This window comes from Diadema antillarum, unplaced genomic scaffold (genome assembly GCF_040938485.1).
Source record: "Diadema antillarum isolate AM-2024a unplaced genomic scaffold, OU_Dant_1.0 seq00000463_RagTag, whole genome shotgun sequence".
NCBI lineage: Eukaryota > Metazoa > Echinodermata > Echinoidea > Diadematoida > Diadematidae > Diadema > Diadema antillarum.
In genome coordinates, this window is record NW_027271434.1 from 197,629 (window position 1) to 218,013 (window position 20,385).

The following is a 20,385-nucleotide window of genomic DNA, read 5'->3' on the forward strand; positions in this document are numbered from 1 at the left end:
GCTGTCAAGCCCATGTACTAAACCAGGACGGTAATGACAGGTGATGTCATGAATAGTGAGAATGAAGAGTCATCCAAATGTGACTGTACCCCCAATCTCATGCAAACAATGATGGAGAATGACATTGCCATAGCAACTTCATTGCTGTCAGGGTGGGGTGGGGGTGGAAGTTGAGACAGGGGAGCAGCAAAAATGGACACGACGAGCAGTACAAGGAAGGGATATAGAATACACAGTATTCCGTCAACCAGAATATGACAGCAAATAAGCTTAAAAAAATAATCACGGGAGTGAGCAAACTAAGAGATGTTGAAGCTGAATTACAGATTGATGTGTCAAGCTCGCTGGGGCAGATAATCATGACAGGACATAAGCACATCAGTTTGGAAACAAAACTAACAACAAGCAAACAACATTAACATTAAAGATATTAGAGGGGAGCTCATTTTTAACACAAGTGATGAATTCAAATATGTGCGAAATAAGTTGAATTTGACATTCCAATGAAGCTGTAATCACTTGCACCACATTGGTATAATGATATTTTCAAGGACCTTCTGGTCAACAAGAAAAGCAGAAGAAGATAAAGAAGAAGAAGAAGAAAAAAAAAACACATCTGTAATGCAACTGATTGATGAATTTGCCAGCAGCAAATTAATCAGTGTTTTTGGTAGTAGCCATGAAATATCTGTACTACAATAATGTGGCAAAACTTCACTTTAAGCATCATTACACAACATCTGTAGTCCTAAAGAGCAAAGCATTGGGACATGGATTGAGCAAATATTCTCATATTGTAGTGGTGCTGGCATCCACTCTCCCTTCGTATGTATGTTGAACGTCTTAATGGAGTCTTTCAAATCAAGATGGTAGAGGAGCAGTAATAGATTTCACAATCAGCTGAGTGGGTTTACAAACAGATGAGAGAAGCAGACAACAAAAGATATTAAGACAGAAAAAATAGATAGAAGGGTAGATAGAAAGGTAGATAAATAGACATACATAGATATAGATAGATATATAGATAGATAGATAGATAGATAGATAGATAGATAGATAGATAGATAGATAGACAGATAGACAGATAGACAGACAGACAGACAGACATAGATAGACAGACAGACAGATAGATAGATAGATAGATAGATAGATAGATAGACAGATAGACAGACAGACATAGATAGATAGATAGATAGACAGACAGATAGATAGATAGAGATAGACAGACATATAGATAGACAGATAGATAGATATACAGATGGATGGATGGATGGATGGATGGATAGATAGGTAGATAGACAGACAGACATAGATGATTGACAGACAGATAGATAGACAGATATGTAGATAGAAAAACAGACAGATAGATAGATAGATAGATAAATAGACAGACAGAGATAGATAGACAGATAGATAGATAGATAGATAGATAGATAGATAGATATAGATAGACAGATAGATAGATAGATAGATAGATAGATAGACAGATAGATAGATAGATAGATAGATAGATAGACAGATAGATAGATCAGCAGATAGATACATATACAGTGAGAAAGAAAGAGGGTGAAATTTTGCAGCACCAGTATACAAATATCGACAGATTTGAAACTTATCATTAATGGACCATGTAATCTATGAACGTTCATGAATGGCAAACTCCCAAGTTTCCATCTTTCATTGGATGAGTCAAGTGAATCTATGTTGAAACAAAATAATAATGATTAAAAAAAAAATGATTACCAAGTCCAATTCATGTACTGCAAACTGTGCTGAAGTAAAATAAAAAAAGGAAAACATTCCATACCTTGCCAAATTTGTCCAAAATTTTGTTCAAATTGGAAGGGGAGGAAGAGAAGGAAAGAAAAGAAAAGAAAAGAAATGCTAGCCATGGAGCTACATAAGGGTCATTTAAAAAGCAAAGAAGGATAAACAAACTTCAAAATGTGCCACCAATTATCATTCACTGATCACAGAGAACAGTAACATGCCCTCTGTATTCTACATGAATGCTCCTAAGTAGATGAGACATATACAAGAATGCAATCTCAGTACTTTCTTTTTTTTTTACTGCTTTTCTAGATAATTGCATTAAACATTACAATACATCTGAAAGAACTAGCTGCATGGGGTAAGTAGCAATGTCAAGCAACTTTCATAATTGGTAAAACTGCAATTAAAGTGCAATAAAGAGACAATTGGACAGAAAGAGCCTGCCTGTATGGAACAGAATGAAGTCTCCTGTATGCTTACATTATAAGCTAATACCAGTACATCCTAGGATTGCTTTATGGTATTCTGAAGGGTCCTTATGAACAGAGTTCCCATAGTTTCCTGCCCTAACCTCAAGGCACCTCCCAAGTGCAATTTGATTTATGAGAAGCAACCCACGTCAACTTCATTGATACCAAAATGGCCATCAACATTTTTGGGGGAACCAATAGTGGAAATGTCAGACCTTTCCATGTTCACTGTAAGTTTAGCTGTTTTTTTTTCTTCTTAAATTGCTACCAGTAAATATTTTGCCAGCAAAGGGGATACAGGAGGCAAAAGACTAGAAATACATGATATATCTTCACGTCAATAATAAGGGCATCATATTAAGATACTCGCAGTGTTGCACCATATAAATCCTTCTTTGTTGCATGAAAATTTTGACCATCTCAACAAGTCATAATAAATGTGCTTTGTTCTCTTCCCAAGATCATTTATAAAAGGGGAAAAGAAGAAGAGAATACTCTTCTAGACACAGCAACAACAAAAGCTTCAGCCTAGCTCAGTAGTACTCATCCACGGTCTAAGTTATAATAAATTAGTCCTGAAAATTTCTTTGTGTCTTTTTTTTTTGGGGGGGGGGATTTGACTTGTTCTTAGAAAAATATGAATGAAAATGAATAATTTAGGGACAGAATTCAAAGTTCTACCAGAACAAGTGTATCACGCAAAGAAAAAAATATATAGATATGGGTGCACAAACCAAGGGAATACTCTGTATAGGGAATAAACATTACCCTGTTACGAAATATAATCATCCCCATCTCTCTCTCTTTCTCTCTCTCTCACTGTTCTGAGCTCTCTCTGTTTTCTTTCACTCTTTCTTTCACTCTCTCTCTCTCTTCTCTCTTTCCCTCTCTCACTCTAATTTTAGATAGTAACAAAAAATATATATGGCACCAAATATTTCATCATCAATTTCAAGTCAAAGCAGAAAATCTATTCATTACTTTAGAAAAAAGAAAAAAACCAACAATCCCTGCTGCTCTATCCTGCACAAAAAGCCATTTGCTTGAAAAATCATCTTTGCAAATATTATAGGTGATCAAACAACAGAGCAAGAATCTATTCACATATACACAAAATGCAAAGGCACAAGTTTTGCACAAAAAAAACGTACAAAAAAGTAAAAACAAAAAATCTAAACAAAACAGAGGGAGGAATTTGACAAGGAAACATTTGACAGTCAAACACAGTAACGCTGCTCACATGAGCACGGCTTCTTTTCCTAGATGTGGCAGCCCTGCCAATGTAATATATATATTTTATTTATATCTATATATATATTTACAACATCCCTTTACAAAAGGTTCTTATGTTACATGTTAACATGTCCCAATCTATGCGACATAAATTGGCAATAATTTAAGAAAAGAAAAGAAAAAGAGAGAGAAAGAAATCTAACTTCTCTTTGAAAATGTCTTTTTAGTTTCCCTTTAACCGTGTCAAACTGTGTTACGGAGATAGTTCTTTGGAATACACAAAGCAATGAGTTGTTAATTCCGGCTTTCTGTAGGACCTTAGTCACAGGAGTTTAAAATTATGAAACGGCTTTGTGCAACTGTACTTGGAGTAAATGCGTTATCTGGAGTAAACACTTATGCTATACACAGCAGTCGCTTGCTTTTGTTTTCCTTTTTGTTTATCTATTAGTCACAACATTCATTTTATGGCAAAAGCACATCTGCATGTTTCCACCACAAAAGCAACTTGATGCAGTATCCGCTGCAATGTCACAAAAATTCAAAATTTCATTCTCCAAAGTCTGAATGATTTCAAGACAAAGAGTGCAAAGTAAGATGGAGAAAAAAAAAACCAAATTAGAATAGATTAACACATTGGTTCAGAACCTGCTCTGATATGTCCATTTGTACATAAGAAGCATGTTAATATAACAATCACACAATCACAATCCATCATACTGCAAAGTCTGAACTTTTTGTTAAGAATCCACACAGCTTTCCATACACCCCAATAGTACTTTTTTCTTTTTTGTTATGCTTGTCGTTTTGTACAAGAACATCAACCACACAGACAGACACAAACATTAGTCATAATTGGATACATTTCAGACATTAGTTGTTAAAAAAATCAAAGACATGATTGACAAAATAAAATATTCCGCTTAGCTGGAGTGGGGAGTTTCTTGTCTCGGCACTCCAGTAGCCATTAACTCTACACCATTCACAGAACAGTGTGCGGGTTTATCTCTGTCACGTTTCCTGCACACGCACAATTGAGTTGCTTAAGACATTTAATAGATGACATTATGAATAATAGAAGATCGTTAAAAGAAACTTAAGTGGAGTTGAATGCGAACAAACTGTGTTGATTCTATGCTGATTGAGATGCAACAGAGTTTTAGCGCTGCACAAGACTAGCATCGTTCCTCTCTCTGTTCACACATAGATCGTATATTTAAAGTAAGGGTGGATGTACCACAATGCAGAAGAATTAGCACATCTGTGCACACAACCAAGACCAGACATACATACAAGAACAGAAATCATTTTGTTGTTTTTGTGCCACAGAAATCAAATGTGGTAACTCTCCTGGTTTCATAGTGATTTTTCACAGGATAACATCTATACATTTGCTGTATATCTTGGAAGTTTTCGATTATGCATCTGAAGAATGCACTGACAAGAAGACTAAACTAATTTGAATTCAATCACTTGTTGAAAATCATGAAAATTACTTCGTAAAAATATGACAAATCTCGTGGGCACACTGGCAATGCAATTTCCCATTCCATCTTAACTATTAAGCAACTACAGCATATTTGGCAGTCTTCAAACATGGAATGAAATGACAGTGAACTCCTTTACAAGTGATGATGATGATGATGATGATGTCGGCGCAGTGGTTGACACTGGATACCGGCCTTCTCATCAACTCACTCAGCTAGGAGGATACCATGCAGCTACTGTGACGAAGAGACCATTTCTGCACCCCACCTGAATAGACACCTATAAGCCATTGCATCTTAGTGACATCAGAAGTGAGCTTTTCATTTATGTCAAAGAGGGAAGGGCGCCCTCATCGTGATGCACGATTTGTCACTTTCCGGATGTGCGGCGACATTTCTATCTACTCTTGGCCAGAATCAAATCAGTTATATTCTCCCAGAGGGGCCCGATCACGATCACAAAGACAGGATGTATGTGGCTGGTCTAGCTACTTTAGGGTTAGGCATCTGGATTTCACATCAACACGGGTGTAGAAAATGCAGTCAATGTGGACACAGATGCGGCTGATGAGGAGACTACTACGGGAAGCCACCTTCCCACACAGCGTGCCTCCAATTTTTCACAAGAAAATGAATACATATCCAAACTCTTATGGAGATAGAAAGATAAGGGGGGAAATAAAGGGAAAACTTGACACGGTTGGTTCAATCTAGGCAATAATAGATTGACCAAAAAAAATGAAAACAAAACGGGAAAATTGTCTCTCCGGGGTTTCTCTTGGTCTTTTAGACAAGCAAGTGAGAAAACGCCGAGTCCATGGGTGATGTCTGCGCGGAGATGCATTCACACCGGCTGAATGCTCTTCCCGACGGCAAACATATCACTATATCTCTTCAGCTCCTGGCTATCCAACGTCACATTCACGCTCGCCTTGGTCGGCAAATTGTCTTTGAACACGGCAGAGTCCCGAATGGAGTCGCGCTTGCTGTTTCGCGCGTCCATGTTCTTCGTCTTGGCCGCCGCCACCCCCGCAATGGGCACGTGACCCTTGGCGTCCACCGACTTGACGTTGACGTGGTACAGCAGGCGGTGGCGCCGTTTCGTGACGAAGAGGAGGAGCAGTAGGACAATGCACACTGCAAGGAGGATGCCCAGGATCGCCATGACGATTGGGTAGACTGTAAGAGGGCGATGCTGAGTTGCTTTGGTAGTCATGGAATCCTCAGGTGGATCAGACTTGTTCGTATCTATGTTAAAAGTGAAGCATACACAGAAGTCACAACATAGGCATAAATGAATATAAACATAATATATACATACATATATACAAATAAATTCTTTTATAACTTAATTCAAAGTTTCACAAATCAGTGCATTTTGAAAACCACGAGTTGATTTCAAGCACTTGAAAGAATAATCCATATTTGCAAATTGTTGATAAACTTTTTGTAGCATTGCCAATTCATCACAACCTACTATATGACGATGTTGTCATGTAAAGGGCAAAAATGGTTTCCAATGTGAGACAGGATCAACGGCAGACATACATTAATTAAACCATTCTAATCCAAAATAGTCTAGCAGATGAACAACTTATGGAAAAAAAAATATGGCAGGGCTATTTCAGTAGAGGGACTTGTGTTACTATAGATAAAATGATTGGCGAAACCCTGCTATCTGACTGCAACAATACCGCTGCCTTCTTATATGATCACCATCCAAACGTACTGCCCTTTGTTCATGCGCGGATGAAGTTCATTGACCTTGACCTCTGACCTTGATGATAGACCTTCAACCCATCAGCTCAAACATAAATCAATTTCCAGTTTATTTCTTTCCGTCTTATAAATTCCACCACGACTTTCCTGGCTAAACTTATTGTCTATACACTTATTTCATGTCAAAACTCAGAGCCCTTTGAGTTTGGCCTTCAACCTTTCTTTCTCATTACAAATGGTTTTCCATCTATTTCAATCCCTAATACCAAATTTCATTACTTTTAGACTTTCATGGCTTAAGCTATGGGTAAATGGGACATTTTCAGCCAAAAGTTCGGTGCCCTTTGACCTCTAGCCTTGACAGATTTGCTCAAAATCTTATCAGTGCATCCAAATCTTGTGTAGCATACTTGATGCACAGTATGTATGGGTACGTAAACATAAGACCCCTTACAAAACAATGCGTTCTCACCCTTGGGGAGGAAGCATAAAAACTGCCTACACTTGAGAGAGTCTGAGCACCAAGTATCATGGTGCATTTTGCAATTTACTTTGTTTCTCTTAGCCCCCCTCTCCATTTTTTAGTTTTGCAGGAATATATAAAAGGATTTGCAAATGAAGAGGACAAATTACCTTTATTTTGCAGTGAGAGATTTGGCATCAGCGGTTTGTGTGTTTTCGGCTTCTCAGTCTTTGGCACAGGCTCCGTGGCTTCAAAGTCTGTGGGGCAAACAGGAGGAATACACAAAGGATGGTGAGATTCTCTAGTTATCATCAGCAAACTATTACATGCAAATACCTGTGATATATTTAACAGGGCATTCAGACTCAAAAAATTTATACTAGAATGGTATAGCTATACCAAAACGGTACAGCTATACAATAAATTTATACGTCTAAACGCTGACTAATGAAACGACGTACAACGAAACGACGTATAGCGAAACGACGGTCAGAGCATCGTTTCGAACTAGAACTCGATAAAGAATCAGCATTCCGTGTGCGTCTGAACGTATGGCGACCATAGAACGGTATAACTGGGCGGGGCTTAATGGGAGCGCACACAAAAGGTGACCCCACAGCTGTCACTCACGACTATAACTGCATGTGTAGTGGGAAACTGCACATCTATACGACGTTTCCCAGAACGGTCAAAATTAGTGTCTGAACGGTCTGTCGGCTATATGATGATTCTTTATAAGTCATTTCGTTATATCGAGTTTTGGTATAAAATGGCATGCGTCTGAAAAGGGGGTCATTCTCTAGTTATCACCAGCAAACTATTACATGCAAATACCTGTGACATATTCAAGATAGTGGGAATGAGTGTGTTAATCAAGACCCTCAAGGTGGAAAAGGAACAAGACTGTCCTTCACTCCTATGACTGATTCTTGTGTCAAGATGTTTTTCATGCAACTGATTGACAAAGTGCCCTTCACTGACGTAAATATGCACGGATTATTCAGCGTTTAGTGTGACAGTCACGACTGAAATCATGGACATGCATACTCTCATGAAATTTGAACCCACGACCTCCTGACTGCAAGACATGCATCATATCCACTAGACTACCAGGCCATGATAAAAATCATTGGCATACATAGTTGGATATGTGTGCCCATGATTCTAATCATGGCTATTTCTGTAAACACTGAATAATCGGTGCTCATTCATGTCGATGAAGGACAATTTCTCAACCAGTTGTAACAATGTCCCTGTAAGTTAGCAAAAGTGTTTAAAATCTTTGAATACTCTAGAGGTCTTAAAATCTGCTATAAATAACAATACTTTAAAGGTAACACCCACTCTTGACTACACAGTGTAGAATGAATAAATATGCGGACATGGAGAAATCTTGAGTAGTATGATAGAAAGCTTGAAACACTTAAAGCATGTTGATATTAGAGCCAAGATATTTCTTGGATACTAATCCCCTGCAGGTGCATCTAACAAGTCTATTGTAAGCTGCAATGACACTTTGGCCATATGAAAAAGAACGCACACAAAAGGTGTCACTCAGATATCTCATGTTTACTTTACTTACTGGGTATTGGACCAAAACGCCCCCAACAAATCAAAAACAAAACAACAATCATAAAACAAAAACAAATTGCAACAAAAAACATGATAATAGAAGGGCTGAGAACGAAGCAGTTTTCTGTAAGTTCAATGTATTGCCCCCAATCTATTTGTTACACACTTGTTTTCATAGCAAAGAAAGCTTTGAATTGCAATCATCTGAAAATGCATACTCTTCATGTTTAGTCCTTGGGCAGAAAATATAAACGAGAATCAAATCAAATTTGACATGAATGAATAACTGGCAGTTCCCCCCCCCCCTCCCACCCCCGGACATAAACCATTGCTTTTCATCAGTGAGTGGTAGTAGGTAATTATCCTCCAAAGCAAACAAAATGATTGACATGTGTAAAGACATTAAAACAACAGATGTCTGTCAGGAGGTATCCTAATCTATCACGGTGTAAAGCAGATGTGTAAACTTTTAGTCACACATTACTGCACAGGCATACCTCTCCAATCCTTCATAATCAACCTGCTGCATTTGTTTTGCAATGACAGAATAAAATTGTGTGTCCCCTCCCCTCCCCCCCCCCCCCCCCCCGTCTCTTTTTTTCTATTTCTGCATTCCAACATGACAACCTGCCACTCACCTTTCTTATCTGTGGGCGAAACCTTGGTCGGTGATTTGGTGGAATGCTGTAATCCTTCGTCTGCACCCGTTCAGACGGAGAAAAATGCAAATAGGAGGGAAAGAAACCAAACATGTCATTTCAGACTACTGGTAAGCATCATCGATGCAGCGTGGTACAAGGCAGCGTTTTACAACAGGCACACCTGCTCATATCGCAAAGCATAAAGAGAAGAGGCAGCTAAAAACACATGATCACACCTGCCCAAGTTTTTCTTTAAATTATGGCATATTAAATAAAACATGCAAAAGTAAATTCATGACAAACACAGAGAAATTCACACAAATCTGATGAACAGAAATAACATGCAAGTACCAAACCAAACTCAATTTAATAAACTCATATCCAGCATTCCTATTTTTCCAGTCAGATACTTTCACCCTCTTTTGCAGATGATTGCACTGCCATTTAGACATGACGGAGGAAAAATGGCAAAGTAACATCTTGTGTTTGTGTACATGTATGTGTGGTTTTTTTGTTTGTTTGACTGTTTTATTTTTTCACCTGGGCAAAATGGGCAGCACTTTCCAATATCAAATACTGGGTGTTTGCAAGCCAGCTCGGGGCAGACCGGTGAGGTGCAGGCAATATCCCCTTCCTCACAGACACACGTGGTGCAGTTATCCAACTGCCACCTCTCCTGGTCAATGTACACATTGCCTTCCAGCATGCAGATGTGTCGGATTTCGGGATCTGATTTGACGCAAGAGGTTGGGGGGGGGGGGGGCAGAAACAAATAAATGTGAGGAGAAATAATTATTAGGTACTGAATGCAAACAAACAGATTGTGTTAGAATCTCAAAAAAGGAAATAAGAACTATTAGATTAGGCTATGGAAATGAACAAAGGGTGGTAAGAGTTTGGGTTGTGCAATGTAATGAATGCAAGGGAAAATCAAATCCATCTGGTACTGTTTACACCGAACATTTTGCGAGGTTTTTACTTTTGCGATATTCGCGAGTCAGGTGCTATTCACGAAATCAAAGACACGCGAAAATATTGACTCTGATCCCGATGTGAATGTGACGTACGTGTGTACACTTCTCGGTTCAGCACAGGACTCCACAATCGCGAATTTAACCACTTGCAAAATCATTGGGAACTCCCGATTCGCGAAAATTTAGACTCGCGAAATATATGGCGTTTACAGTATTTGTTTCATATCACTGCACCACGCAAAGACTTGGGGGGGGGGGACACATTTACTGCAGTTGGTAACAACTGCTTGCATTTACTATTGGGTTACATTTTCCTCAGAATGCACAACAACTTATCAATTTGATCAGATGTCAAGTTGTCAAATTATCAAAACAATTCCAAAGTGCAAACACATCATAGATAAAGACAAATACAGTTACAAAACAGGGGCAAATATCACATTTAATATGTGTTTGTGTGTGTGAGCGTAAATATTACACATTTGTATGTGTCAATGTTTCTCTAGTATGTCCATCTTGAAAATTCAAGATTACTAGACCATGGTCAAATGGGTGCATGTGGAAACTTGGTAGGGACTGGGCTTGGAGCGTTGGGTGGGAAAAGGGGGGGGGGGCTGCAATGTCCTCATACCTAGGCAGGTAGGGCAGCACTGGCCCTTCTTGAGGAGGGGCTTGTCACAGTCCACCGGAGGACACGTCTGGGAGAAGCAGCGGGATGCCCCGCCCACACACTGGCAGCTCGTGCAGCTGTCCTCTTTCCACGTAGCCCCTGACTGGAAGGTCACTCCACCGGGCATCATGCAGGACTCCTCCAGGGTGTCGCCGGGCAGGGGCATCAGGTCTGGTGGGGCTGAATGTGGTAAAGACGGAGAAGGGAAGAGGAGTGACAGATGATGTGAGTTATGAAGTCATATTATATTGTTCCATCACCATCATTGCCATTTTGGGGGAAGGAAGGTAATGAGGTTGACAAAGAGATAATATTTACATTCCACAAAGCCCCATGATCCTTGATATTCAATGGTGTGTGGGGTTGAGGGGCAAGTGTTTGAAATTTTCATCAAAACGGGAATGTCATCAAGCCTGTATTAATAAACCGTAGCATCACAGCTGGAGTTAATGCAAGCGACTTATCCCTCTCATTTCTCCATGCTCCTCTGTTTCATTGCTCTCTCCGCCATTGGCACTCAAGCTCTTTACATCAATGTTTACTATCAATGTTCTTGGCACCAAGAAACTCAAAACTGCTGTCGCATTCAACCCCAGTGGTTCAGCCCTTAGTCCTTGCCTTCTACCTCACTGTCATTCACTCTTCGATCATATTCATAGATCTTTTGGTATCACAATCCACACACAGCCTCTCCCCCAATTTAAATGCTTACCTTCCTCGCACTCTGCACAGCACTTAGACCCCTTGAAGACCGGGTTGAGGCAGGGGAGCGGTGGGCACACCTCTGGGGAGCAGAGCACTTGACCGTTGTGGCAGAGGCAGGAGGTGCAGGACCCAATCATCCAGTTCTCCCCCTCCACGTAGTACTGACCGCCGGCCGAATGGCACACCTGAGTGGACACGTCCGGCTGCTGGGTCATCGGCTCATCTGGATAGGACGGGGAGTAAGTTCAACATTTAACTTACTGCATTTCACAGTGAACCAGTGTAACAGAATATTAATTCACCTCGTACTGCCTTTCTGTATAATCAAACACAATCCAACATTGCTTAAATCAATAACCACCGACACCTATGCTACGTAAGGCTATCAATGAAAAATCAAAGCTGTAGTCATGAAAAGATTACATCTGAAACTTCATTTTTCTTCACTGACATGAGCTTGCTTAGCATGCATATCATTTTCCAAAAAACAAAGAAAATCATTTGATGATTATGGCCCTCCTTTGTTCACTTACATGTATTCTTAGTCTTCTGTGAATTTGTGTAGCAAAGATTTGGAGGCAATTTGCCTTGTTTCTATTCTCTCAATTCTTCTAACAAGTATCCATTTTCACTGTTACATCTACAGAATGCTGAAACCACAGATGTGTGACAGATACAGTAAGAAACACATCCACAACCAGTCACTTCAGGGCAATTAAAAAAGCAAAACAATAAAAACATACACTAGTCAGTGAAGACATGACACACACCAATATGATCTAGCCAGGTAATAGCTCAGTACAAAGAACAAGCTACAAATTAAGGAGGCAATCAACATACAACCGGGAACAAATTAAATCACAAGTCATAAGTGAGTAAATATGTATGACGATACATTAAAGGTAGGGAATCCCATTTGCACGCCTTAAATGAAGAGTTGTATAAATACAGTGGTATGTTGAAGAGAATATCATTTTAGAAACTCCCATAAGTATTGAAAGTGGAAGGTAATATTTAGAACATTTTTTTGACGGTTAGATTTTGAATTGAATTGTTTTCGGGGCTCACCGTAAATTCCAGTACATTACTAGGCTACCTTTGCAGACCCATGTACTGCATGTGTGTCCATCATGTATATTTTGTGAAGAAAGTTCATCAACACTTACAAACATTTCTATATACATTCTTACCACACACTCTATATCTTATTACATCAGCTCTTGTACTTTTAGATTTGTGTTTATAGATCACAAATACAGAAGAATGCAACAAAAAGGCTTAAGTGTGGCTGACACACAGAACTACTGAGTAGTTGAGTTTTGTGCATTATTCAAATTTTAGATAACTGTTGACTTCCAAATTTCTAAGCAGTGGCCTAAGCAAGTCCCCTGAGGTTCATATTTAATGTTTTGCTGCATTTTGGGAGGTCTGTAAAAGGTATCCCCTACCTTTAATACACCCATAAATGCAGTCAACCTTGCTTAAGTCGAATCTATTTGAACTGAAGAAATAGCTTCAACTTACCCCACCAAGGTAGACTGCGGATTAAAGACAAAAAGGTTATTGGAACTATCCACTTGCTGGAATGATACCCAAATAGAGATGTAGAGTGACATGACTCTGTGAGGGGGTAAGCTTACCTGGGCAGGTTGGGCAGCAGTGGCCGAGGCGAATGACCGGCTTGCTGCAGGCCGGCACCGGGCAGGTGATGAGGCCACACATCTCTTGACCGTTGCTGCAGTAGCACTGTCGGCAGCCGTCGTGCCAGCTCTCCCCATCCTCGTACGTCCGTCTGTCCACGGACTGACAGCTGCCCTGTGTCACCGTCGGTGGCTTGGTCTCTGTTACCGTAGATGAGGCTGTAACAACAAGGCAAGACGACATTCCGTGAAATAAGCTAAAAGTCAATGAACTACACTCATCACGTATCATGATGCTGATCGAAGACAATTGGAAAGCGTGATATATACACTGTAAGTTATGTTTATGCTCTAAACATCATTCTACTAATAATAGAGGATTCCCTTGATGAAACCTACGACTAAATAAAAACACCACAAGAAAGATGGATCATATTCTCTTTACAATAAGATACTATTTACACTGGTTTCCAACCTGTGAGATGATGACTCTACAAAAAGTGCCCAATAGACACTATGTTCACCACACTATCTAGCAATATGATAGCACTATCACTGAGCTTAAGGAATAGAGAAATTCCTCACCAAAAAGATGCAGCACAATGTAAAAACTAAAGCAAAACTTCTGTCAATGCCTCAACGACATTAACACATACTTCAACAGGAGTTCCGATTACACATCTGTGCCTTCACTCAAAAACCCCTCTTCTTTTCTTGTGACTGAGAAAGGCATGTGGATGGAATGGCTCAGGTTGCGGTTTAAGAAAGGAAGGGGGGGGGGTGGAGAGAACGTGTTTGCAGATTTTGTGGTCAACCCCAGTGCCAAGAGGTTAAGCATCATATCCCAAACCGAGATACTGGGAGGGCCTCGTTTATTTGCTTGGTATCAGTGAACTCCAACCACACGAGAGCTGCTACCAGCCACACTGTAAATCACTCAGCCAGCCAAATTACTTCAGCACTGGCAGCTGAAATTTCCCCCTCTCTCTGAGAGATCATCGTGTCAGTGGTTCTTGGGAGTCGTTTTCGCACCAACAAATGTCAAATCTTCCGACAAGCATAATATGAGTATATGCACTATAAATGCTTGTCATATCCCGTCTCAATCAAACACACACAGAACTTCACCTGTACATAAACATGAACACGTACAAAAAAGGTAGACAGAGAGACAGAGAGACAGACAGACAGACACAGACATACTCTCTTTCAAATGCACATCCATCTACAATTTCACCATCTTTTAATCTTGCTTTCCACTCTTGCATTCCTTCCTGATTTCTCCCCCTCTTCATCTCTTCTCCTTATAAGTTACTGGCATATTTGGGCTCTCATTTAGCTCCTTACCTGTGACCTAATTCACATCTTTCTCTCATCTGGCACCTTACCTGTGATTAATTCACATTTTTCTTTCATTTGGCACTTTACCTGTCACAGATCAGATTTTTCTTTCTCTCCAATGTACTAAACTTTATAACCTCATTTCTCTTGAAATCAATACATCTAAATCTGTCGACACCTAATGGGAGAATAGACTGTCGATCAATACATTGCGTCTGAACGCCCTCAGTTTAATACCATTTGAATTTTCCCCTTGCAGTCTCAGGTGTCTTTTTCCTCCTTGACTTTAACTTTCTCTATCTTTTCAAGTCCTCTCTTAAGTAGCTAGTTTTTTTGAAATTCTTCAAAACTATCTACTACATCATGAAGTCTACATTAGAGAAAAAAAGAGATAGAGATAGGAGAAGACACATATCACCTCACAAGGTGACACAAATCACGGAAATAGAGTGTGTGGTTAAAACTCAATCTGGTGCAGATGGGTGTATGATGTGCACCTTTGGCACAGCATTGTCAGAGGTCGCGGGTGGGGTCGGGCGTGACGCGAGGCCCAAAATTTATTGTTTCGCACAACAGGTAGGAAGCGAGATCGATTTATCCGACCCAACAGCCAACTGAATTATGGGCATCTATGGATCCCATGGCTGTAAATCATCTCGTAAACGACGTGCGTGAATCGGCCGACAGAGGCAGACGTGCAGGGCGAGCACTGGGGCAGCATGGAGACAAAAACAGAGCTGGGAGCGAGAATCAAATTTCATTTTGTGAGGTGGCTCTGATGCTGGACTGTGTCACTGTATGTGACTACAATTGTGACAGTGATTTATGCCGCTATTTCACTCAGATGTTAATTGTGTTCAAATTGTACACTAGATAACTACAAAGCATTCTCATGAATGCACATGTAGTCATTGCTTCAATCATATTTGTAAAGTGATGGTATTCAAAACTCTGGGTACAAATAAGAGTGATACAAACAAGGAAAATCTGAACAGTCACCTCCAGAAATGATCTGCTCTTTACAAATAGAATGATCCAGTGTGCATGCAGATAATGCTACGCAGATAACGAGCAGGTGTCTAGGGTATAAGAAGCTGCTTGGAACATGTATTCAATGTCACCCTTTGGCTCTCCGCCCCTGGTGATGCAAATAACTGCGCCATTACCTTGACACTTGCAGATCTGGCACCCGCGGTCGTTGACCTCAAAGCCGTGGGGGCAGGACTTCTTGCAGTCGGACAGCGACGGGCACTTGTTGCACTTGCACTTGAGGCAGCCGTGCCGGCTGGTCTGGTAGCCGTAGAGGCAGGACTTGGTGCAGGAGTCCATGGGCTTGCAGGTCTGGCACCGGCAGGTGTCGCAGCCGTGCTCGTCCTGCCGGTAGCCGTAGGCGCAGTCTCGCTGGCACCCCGACATGTCTGGGCAGTCTGGGGATTCTGTGGGGGAGGAGTGGAGGGGTTAGTGGAAGGGGAAGGGGGTAGATATTGACAAATATGCCTCTTGGAGGAATGTGAAAGCATATATTATTCACTGGCATCTGCAGAATTTCATGTCATTGTTGCAGTTAAATCACAGATCTCTAGAGGAAATATTTCTTTATCATTGTTTAAAGGGACATGTTTGGTGTTGGCAAAATCACAAGAACAAGACCAAATTACGAGTACATATTGTAAGAACAAGATCTCTCCCACAAAAACAAAGCAACAAACAAATAAACAAACAAAAAATCAACAGACTGATCTCAATGATGGGACACTTCACAGCTGTCAAATCACAACTATTTATCACTTCTGCAGTTCTATACTACAAGATCTCATGTTCCAAGCAACATGATGATAGAATTACAATGTCTCGTGGATACATCAGGGAATACAGAAATTAGGTTCACTTAACCTTTGCTAAAATCATCCAAAACAAAACCTCCAAAATGTATGCAATAATAATACTTGGACATAGCTAAAATTGATGTGCATACACAAGTAAGGACAAATCCACTTATAGTCCCATGAATGGCTATATCCACTTTGATAATTACCACTGGAAATTCAAGTGTGGTTTACCCGAGCTCACAATTCTCAGCAAATGAGCATGCCAAATCACTGGCAGCCATTACCTGTTCTGCATTCACAGGTGAAGCAGCCACTCTCGTCCGTCTTGAAGCCGTTGTAGCACGTGGTGGCGCAGTCTATCAACGGGCAGACCACCACCCAGGGTGCTGTGGTCGATCTTGACCTCGACGGCGTCGTTGTTGGCTGCATTTTCCCAGATGCCATTGTCACTGTTGCGCGTGTGGTTGGAAGAGTTGCAACAGTTGCAGCTGATGAAGCTGATGGTGTATCTATTTCTGGTGTGCGGAAAAAGTGACAAACAGAAGTTTTTTGCTCAAAATTCATTGGACACTCATCCCCTCAAAAAACACAACAACAACACAATTCTCCATCATCCCCCCCCCCCCCATTACTCGTACTCAAACCTTATTAGGTTGGGAACATACTACACAGTAATATTACAATAAAAGGATTTCACATTTCTGAATGCGGTATAGACCGATTCAAGTGACTGTTCATGGAAGTGCGCCCTCTTAAGGCGACGCCATAACTGGGGGCCAACCAGGCCGGGTCGGCAAGCGCCGTGCGTGCGTGGCAAGGGTGCCAGCGGCAACCAGTGCTTTTACCACCCGGCACCAGCCGGCCAGCTAGCTATCTCTGGCGCTGGCAGGGATCGACGCATCTGGATTTGTGACAACTATAGAGTCTACTTTTTTTTTTCGTTAGCTAATTAATAAAATTAAACAACTTATACCGACTATGAGCGAATGGGTAGATGGCATGTACGGCTGTAGCCAAAACTTGAACTTTAAGGTAAATATCGGTACGATCCGTGAGTGTTTGTAGACTCTATTTCTTTTGCGATGACCTGGGTACTCGCGTGTAAGCCCCTTATAGATCTATTCACATTTGTGTAAGAGGATAAAAACACCTGGGGAGAACTATGGCTAGGCGCAGACGGACGTCTAGATAGTAAGCATAGACTGTTGAGCAGTTGACTGATATAATTAAATACAAATAATGAATCAGAATCTTGAGCTAGATAGTAGATATGGCGCTATCACAGCAACTAATAATATCAATTAACTTAAACCTTTTTAGGCTTTTGCCTTTTCTCGGACCAGCGGGGTAGAGTCTCTCTAACGTTTTTTAGATCTTGTCTAGAATTCTAGCCAACAGTCCAGACTAGATCTAGACCCGTCTAGACCTATTGACTTCTAGAACCCTATAGCTACATCCTATATCATTTTCGGTTGTCACTAACTTCCGGCAAGTCTAACTAAGTAAACCGCACTGAAGGCAAATCTAGGCGTTTCTTTAAGCCGTATAAACTTAAGAAGTTAATTTACGTCTCCTGATGTCAACAACCAAAAATTCTACTGTTTATAAGGTCTAAGTAACCTTGCATTTAACATCGCGCTAACGCCTAAAATTATAATCTACAAAAGTGATTTTCAAATCAAACTTTCTTAATATCAATTATGCTTATGAAACGGATGTTTGCCACAATTCATGGCAGTTTAATATCTATAAGTATCACTATATCAAAAATTAATTCAAATTCAGAGTTCCAGGCCCAAATTGAATATGGTCAATTTAATGCTGAACGCTTAGTGAAGAAGTAAAAATTTACAATATAAGATTTTTTTACACATCTTGAAACATTCATTTGGCTGTAGTGTAGGCTTTAAAATGTTTGTCATGTAGTATACTAGTAGCCAGGAAGTGTATTCTAACTTTTTTAAGTATTGCACCAAGCATTTAAAAAAGAAGAAAGATAATTAATGAATTATCAAAATCTTTGATCTGAACTTGTCTTCTAATGAACAACTTTATTTAACGAATTTGAATATGCAGTGATTTAGCCTATATCAAATAGAGAATCTATTAGGCATAGGCCAAAGTTTGTTTCGAAAATCTGTGCATTTTTTATACCGCTGTGTTTCACTTAAGTGTATATATTCATCATGCGTCAGTAGTGTCTGAATTTCACACACTGACGTGCAGCTTCCATTTCCGGTTTTTCGCCTGTTATTTGTGCACCCAAACAACTGCACAATATGTGTTCTTTTTCTGATCCTTTGAAGCTTTCATTTTAGATCGATATGCCTGAATTACTCAATTTGTCCAAAAGAAAGGCATTAAATGCCGCTGAATGACTTTTCCACAGTGAGTAAAACAATCACAATTTTAGCGCGGCGGTCGCCGACCCAGCGGCCGCCGCCGGCGCATGCGGCCGCGCCCGGCTAACTATGCGCGATGGGTACGCTGGGCTGCTAGCTGCAAGTGCGACTCGCTGGGTAGCTAGCTCGCCGGGAGCCCCCGTTGGCCCCCAGTTATGGCGGCCGTTATAGCGCCGCTAGCGGCGGTAGGTGAATAGGCCATCGAAATTGAAACGGTCTATAGGTACATGGGATAAAAACAGAATTCTGTGGTTGTTGACAAAAGCCATGCTCACTATGTTTAACCATCAACAAAAGGAAACCAAAGCTTGTAAGCACAGCATAATGTTCACATAAGTATTCATGTACATATCATGCCATTCCACTGAACTGCTCTTGTTACACATTACCCTTCATCCGACTGATGACTATCTTAAATGAGCTCATCAAGAAGCTTAAATGACTGCATAGCTTGCTTTGGAATAAAGAGTGAGTAAAGTGTTTAATCACACAACATAATCAAAGAGGATGATTTCTACTACTACGCTTTATATTGTGTGTATTTTTAATGTATTCAAACACCTTTTCAATTCAATCAATTCAAAATCTCCCTCAGTGTAACTATCCCAAATTTGATGCCTTTTTTTTTTTCGTTGCTTGCTTTGTGGAATGTCACGTCTATCTTCTCTCATGAATCATCATCACCTACAGATCCGGAAAAAAAAATGAAGAGGATAATGTAGATCATGAGATAGACATGACGGAGAGATAGAACTGGGGCATATTGCCTCTTTTTTTTTCTTTCTCTCTTCATCCCATGACCCCGCAGAACGACCTCACACTGAGCCCTACCTGGCAGACACTGGCATACGTGACAGTCGTTGTCATCCCGAACGTAACCATGGGAACAGTGCAGCGTGCAGTTGAACGGCGGACATCCGACGGGATTCATGGTGATAAAGTTGGTCACAGCTGTTGACGGTAATTGGGGAAAGCAAAAGAAAAAGGAAGTAGTCAAATTAAAAAGAAAAAAAAAAACACAAGACAAAGTTGTATCTTTTTTTCTGAAATATTCGTGACTGATACAGCCAACAAGAGTGTGTGTTGTTATAAGATTAAAGAGGTGAATGTTTTAGACTGTGATATAAAAGAAAGAGGGGTGGACTATGGTGTAAAACAAAAAATAACTAGCAACGCACAAGTAAAAAAAGCAAATGAAGGAAATGCATTCAAATGTGGATGAAAGCATGAACTGAAATGTGACTGCAGTTCAAGAGTCTCAGAAGATCATAAATGAAATCAAAACTAAAGGTGGTATAGGTGGTTATGATTATAATATCACCACATTTTATCTCCATTTCCTTTCATTTTTTTTTTTTTCTCAAGTGCTTGGGCAGGAAACGTGGCAAGATAAAGAAAGGTAAATATAAGGCAGTAATACTTTAAAACACTGCAATCTTAATGGGCTTGTTCTGGGATTTACAAAT

General features: G+C 40.3%; 1 protein-coding gene across 1 annotated transcript in view; it reads right to left on the minus strand.

The window, feature by feature from the left end:
• Positions 1–2,078: 2,078 nt before the first annotated feature.
• LOC139733240 (cysteine-rich motor neuron 1 protein-like) overlaps positions 2,079–20,385 on the minus strand; it is a 105,180-nt gene continuing 86,873 nt past the window's right edge. Inside the window, exons 7-16 of the mRNA XM_071644079.1 lie at positions 19,751–19,870; positions 16,802–17,032; positions 15,855–16,124; positions 13,348–13,566; positions 11,715–11,930; positions 10,964–11,182; positions 9,899–10,087; positions 9,356–9,415; positions 7,316–7,402; positions 2,079–6,211 (exon numbers count right to left, since the gene is read on the minus strand). Coding sequence (XP_071500180.1) covers positions 5,808–6,211; positions 7,316–7,402; positions 9,356–9,415; positions 9,899–10,087; positions 10,964–11,182; positions 11,715–11,930; positions 13,348–13,566; positions 15,855–16,124; positions 16,802–17,032; positions 19,751–19,870 — 2,015 coding nt within the window. The 3' untranslated portion in view covers positions 2,079–5,807. The remainder of the gene's footprint in view (positions 6,212–7,315; positions 7,403–9,355; positions 9,416–9,898; positions 10,088–10,963; positions 11,183–11,714; positions 11,931–13,347; positions 13,567–15,854; positions 16,125–16,801; positions 17,033–19,750; positions 19,871–20,385) is intronic.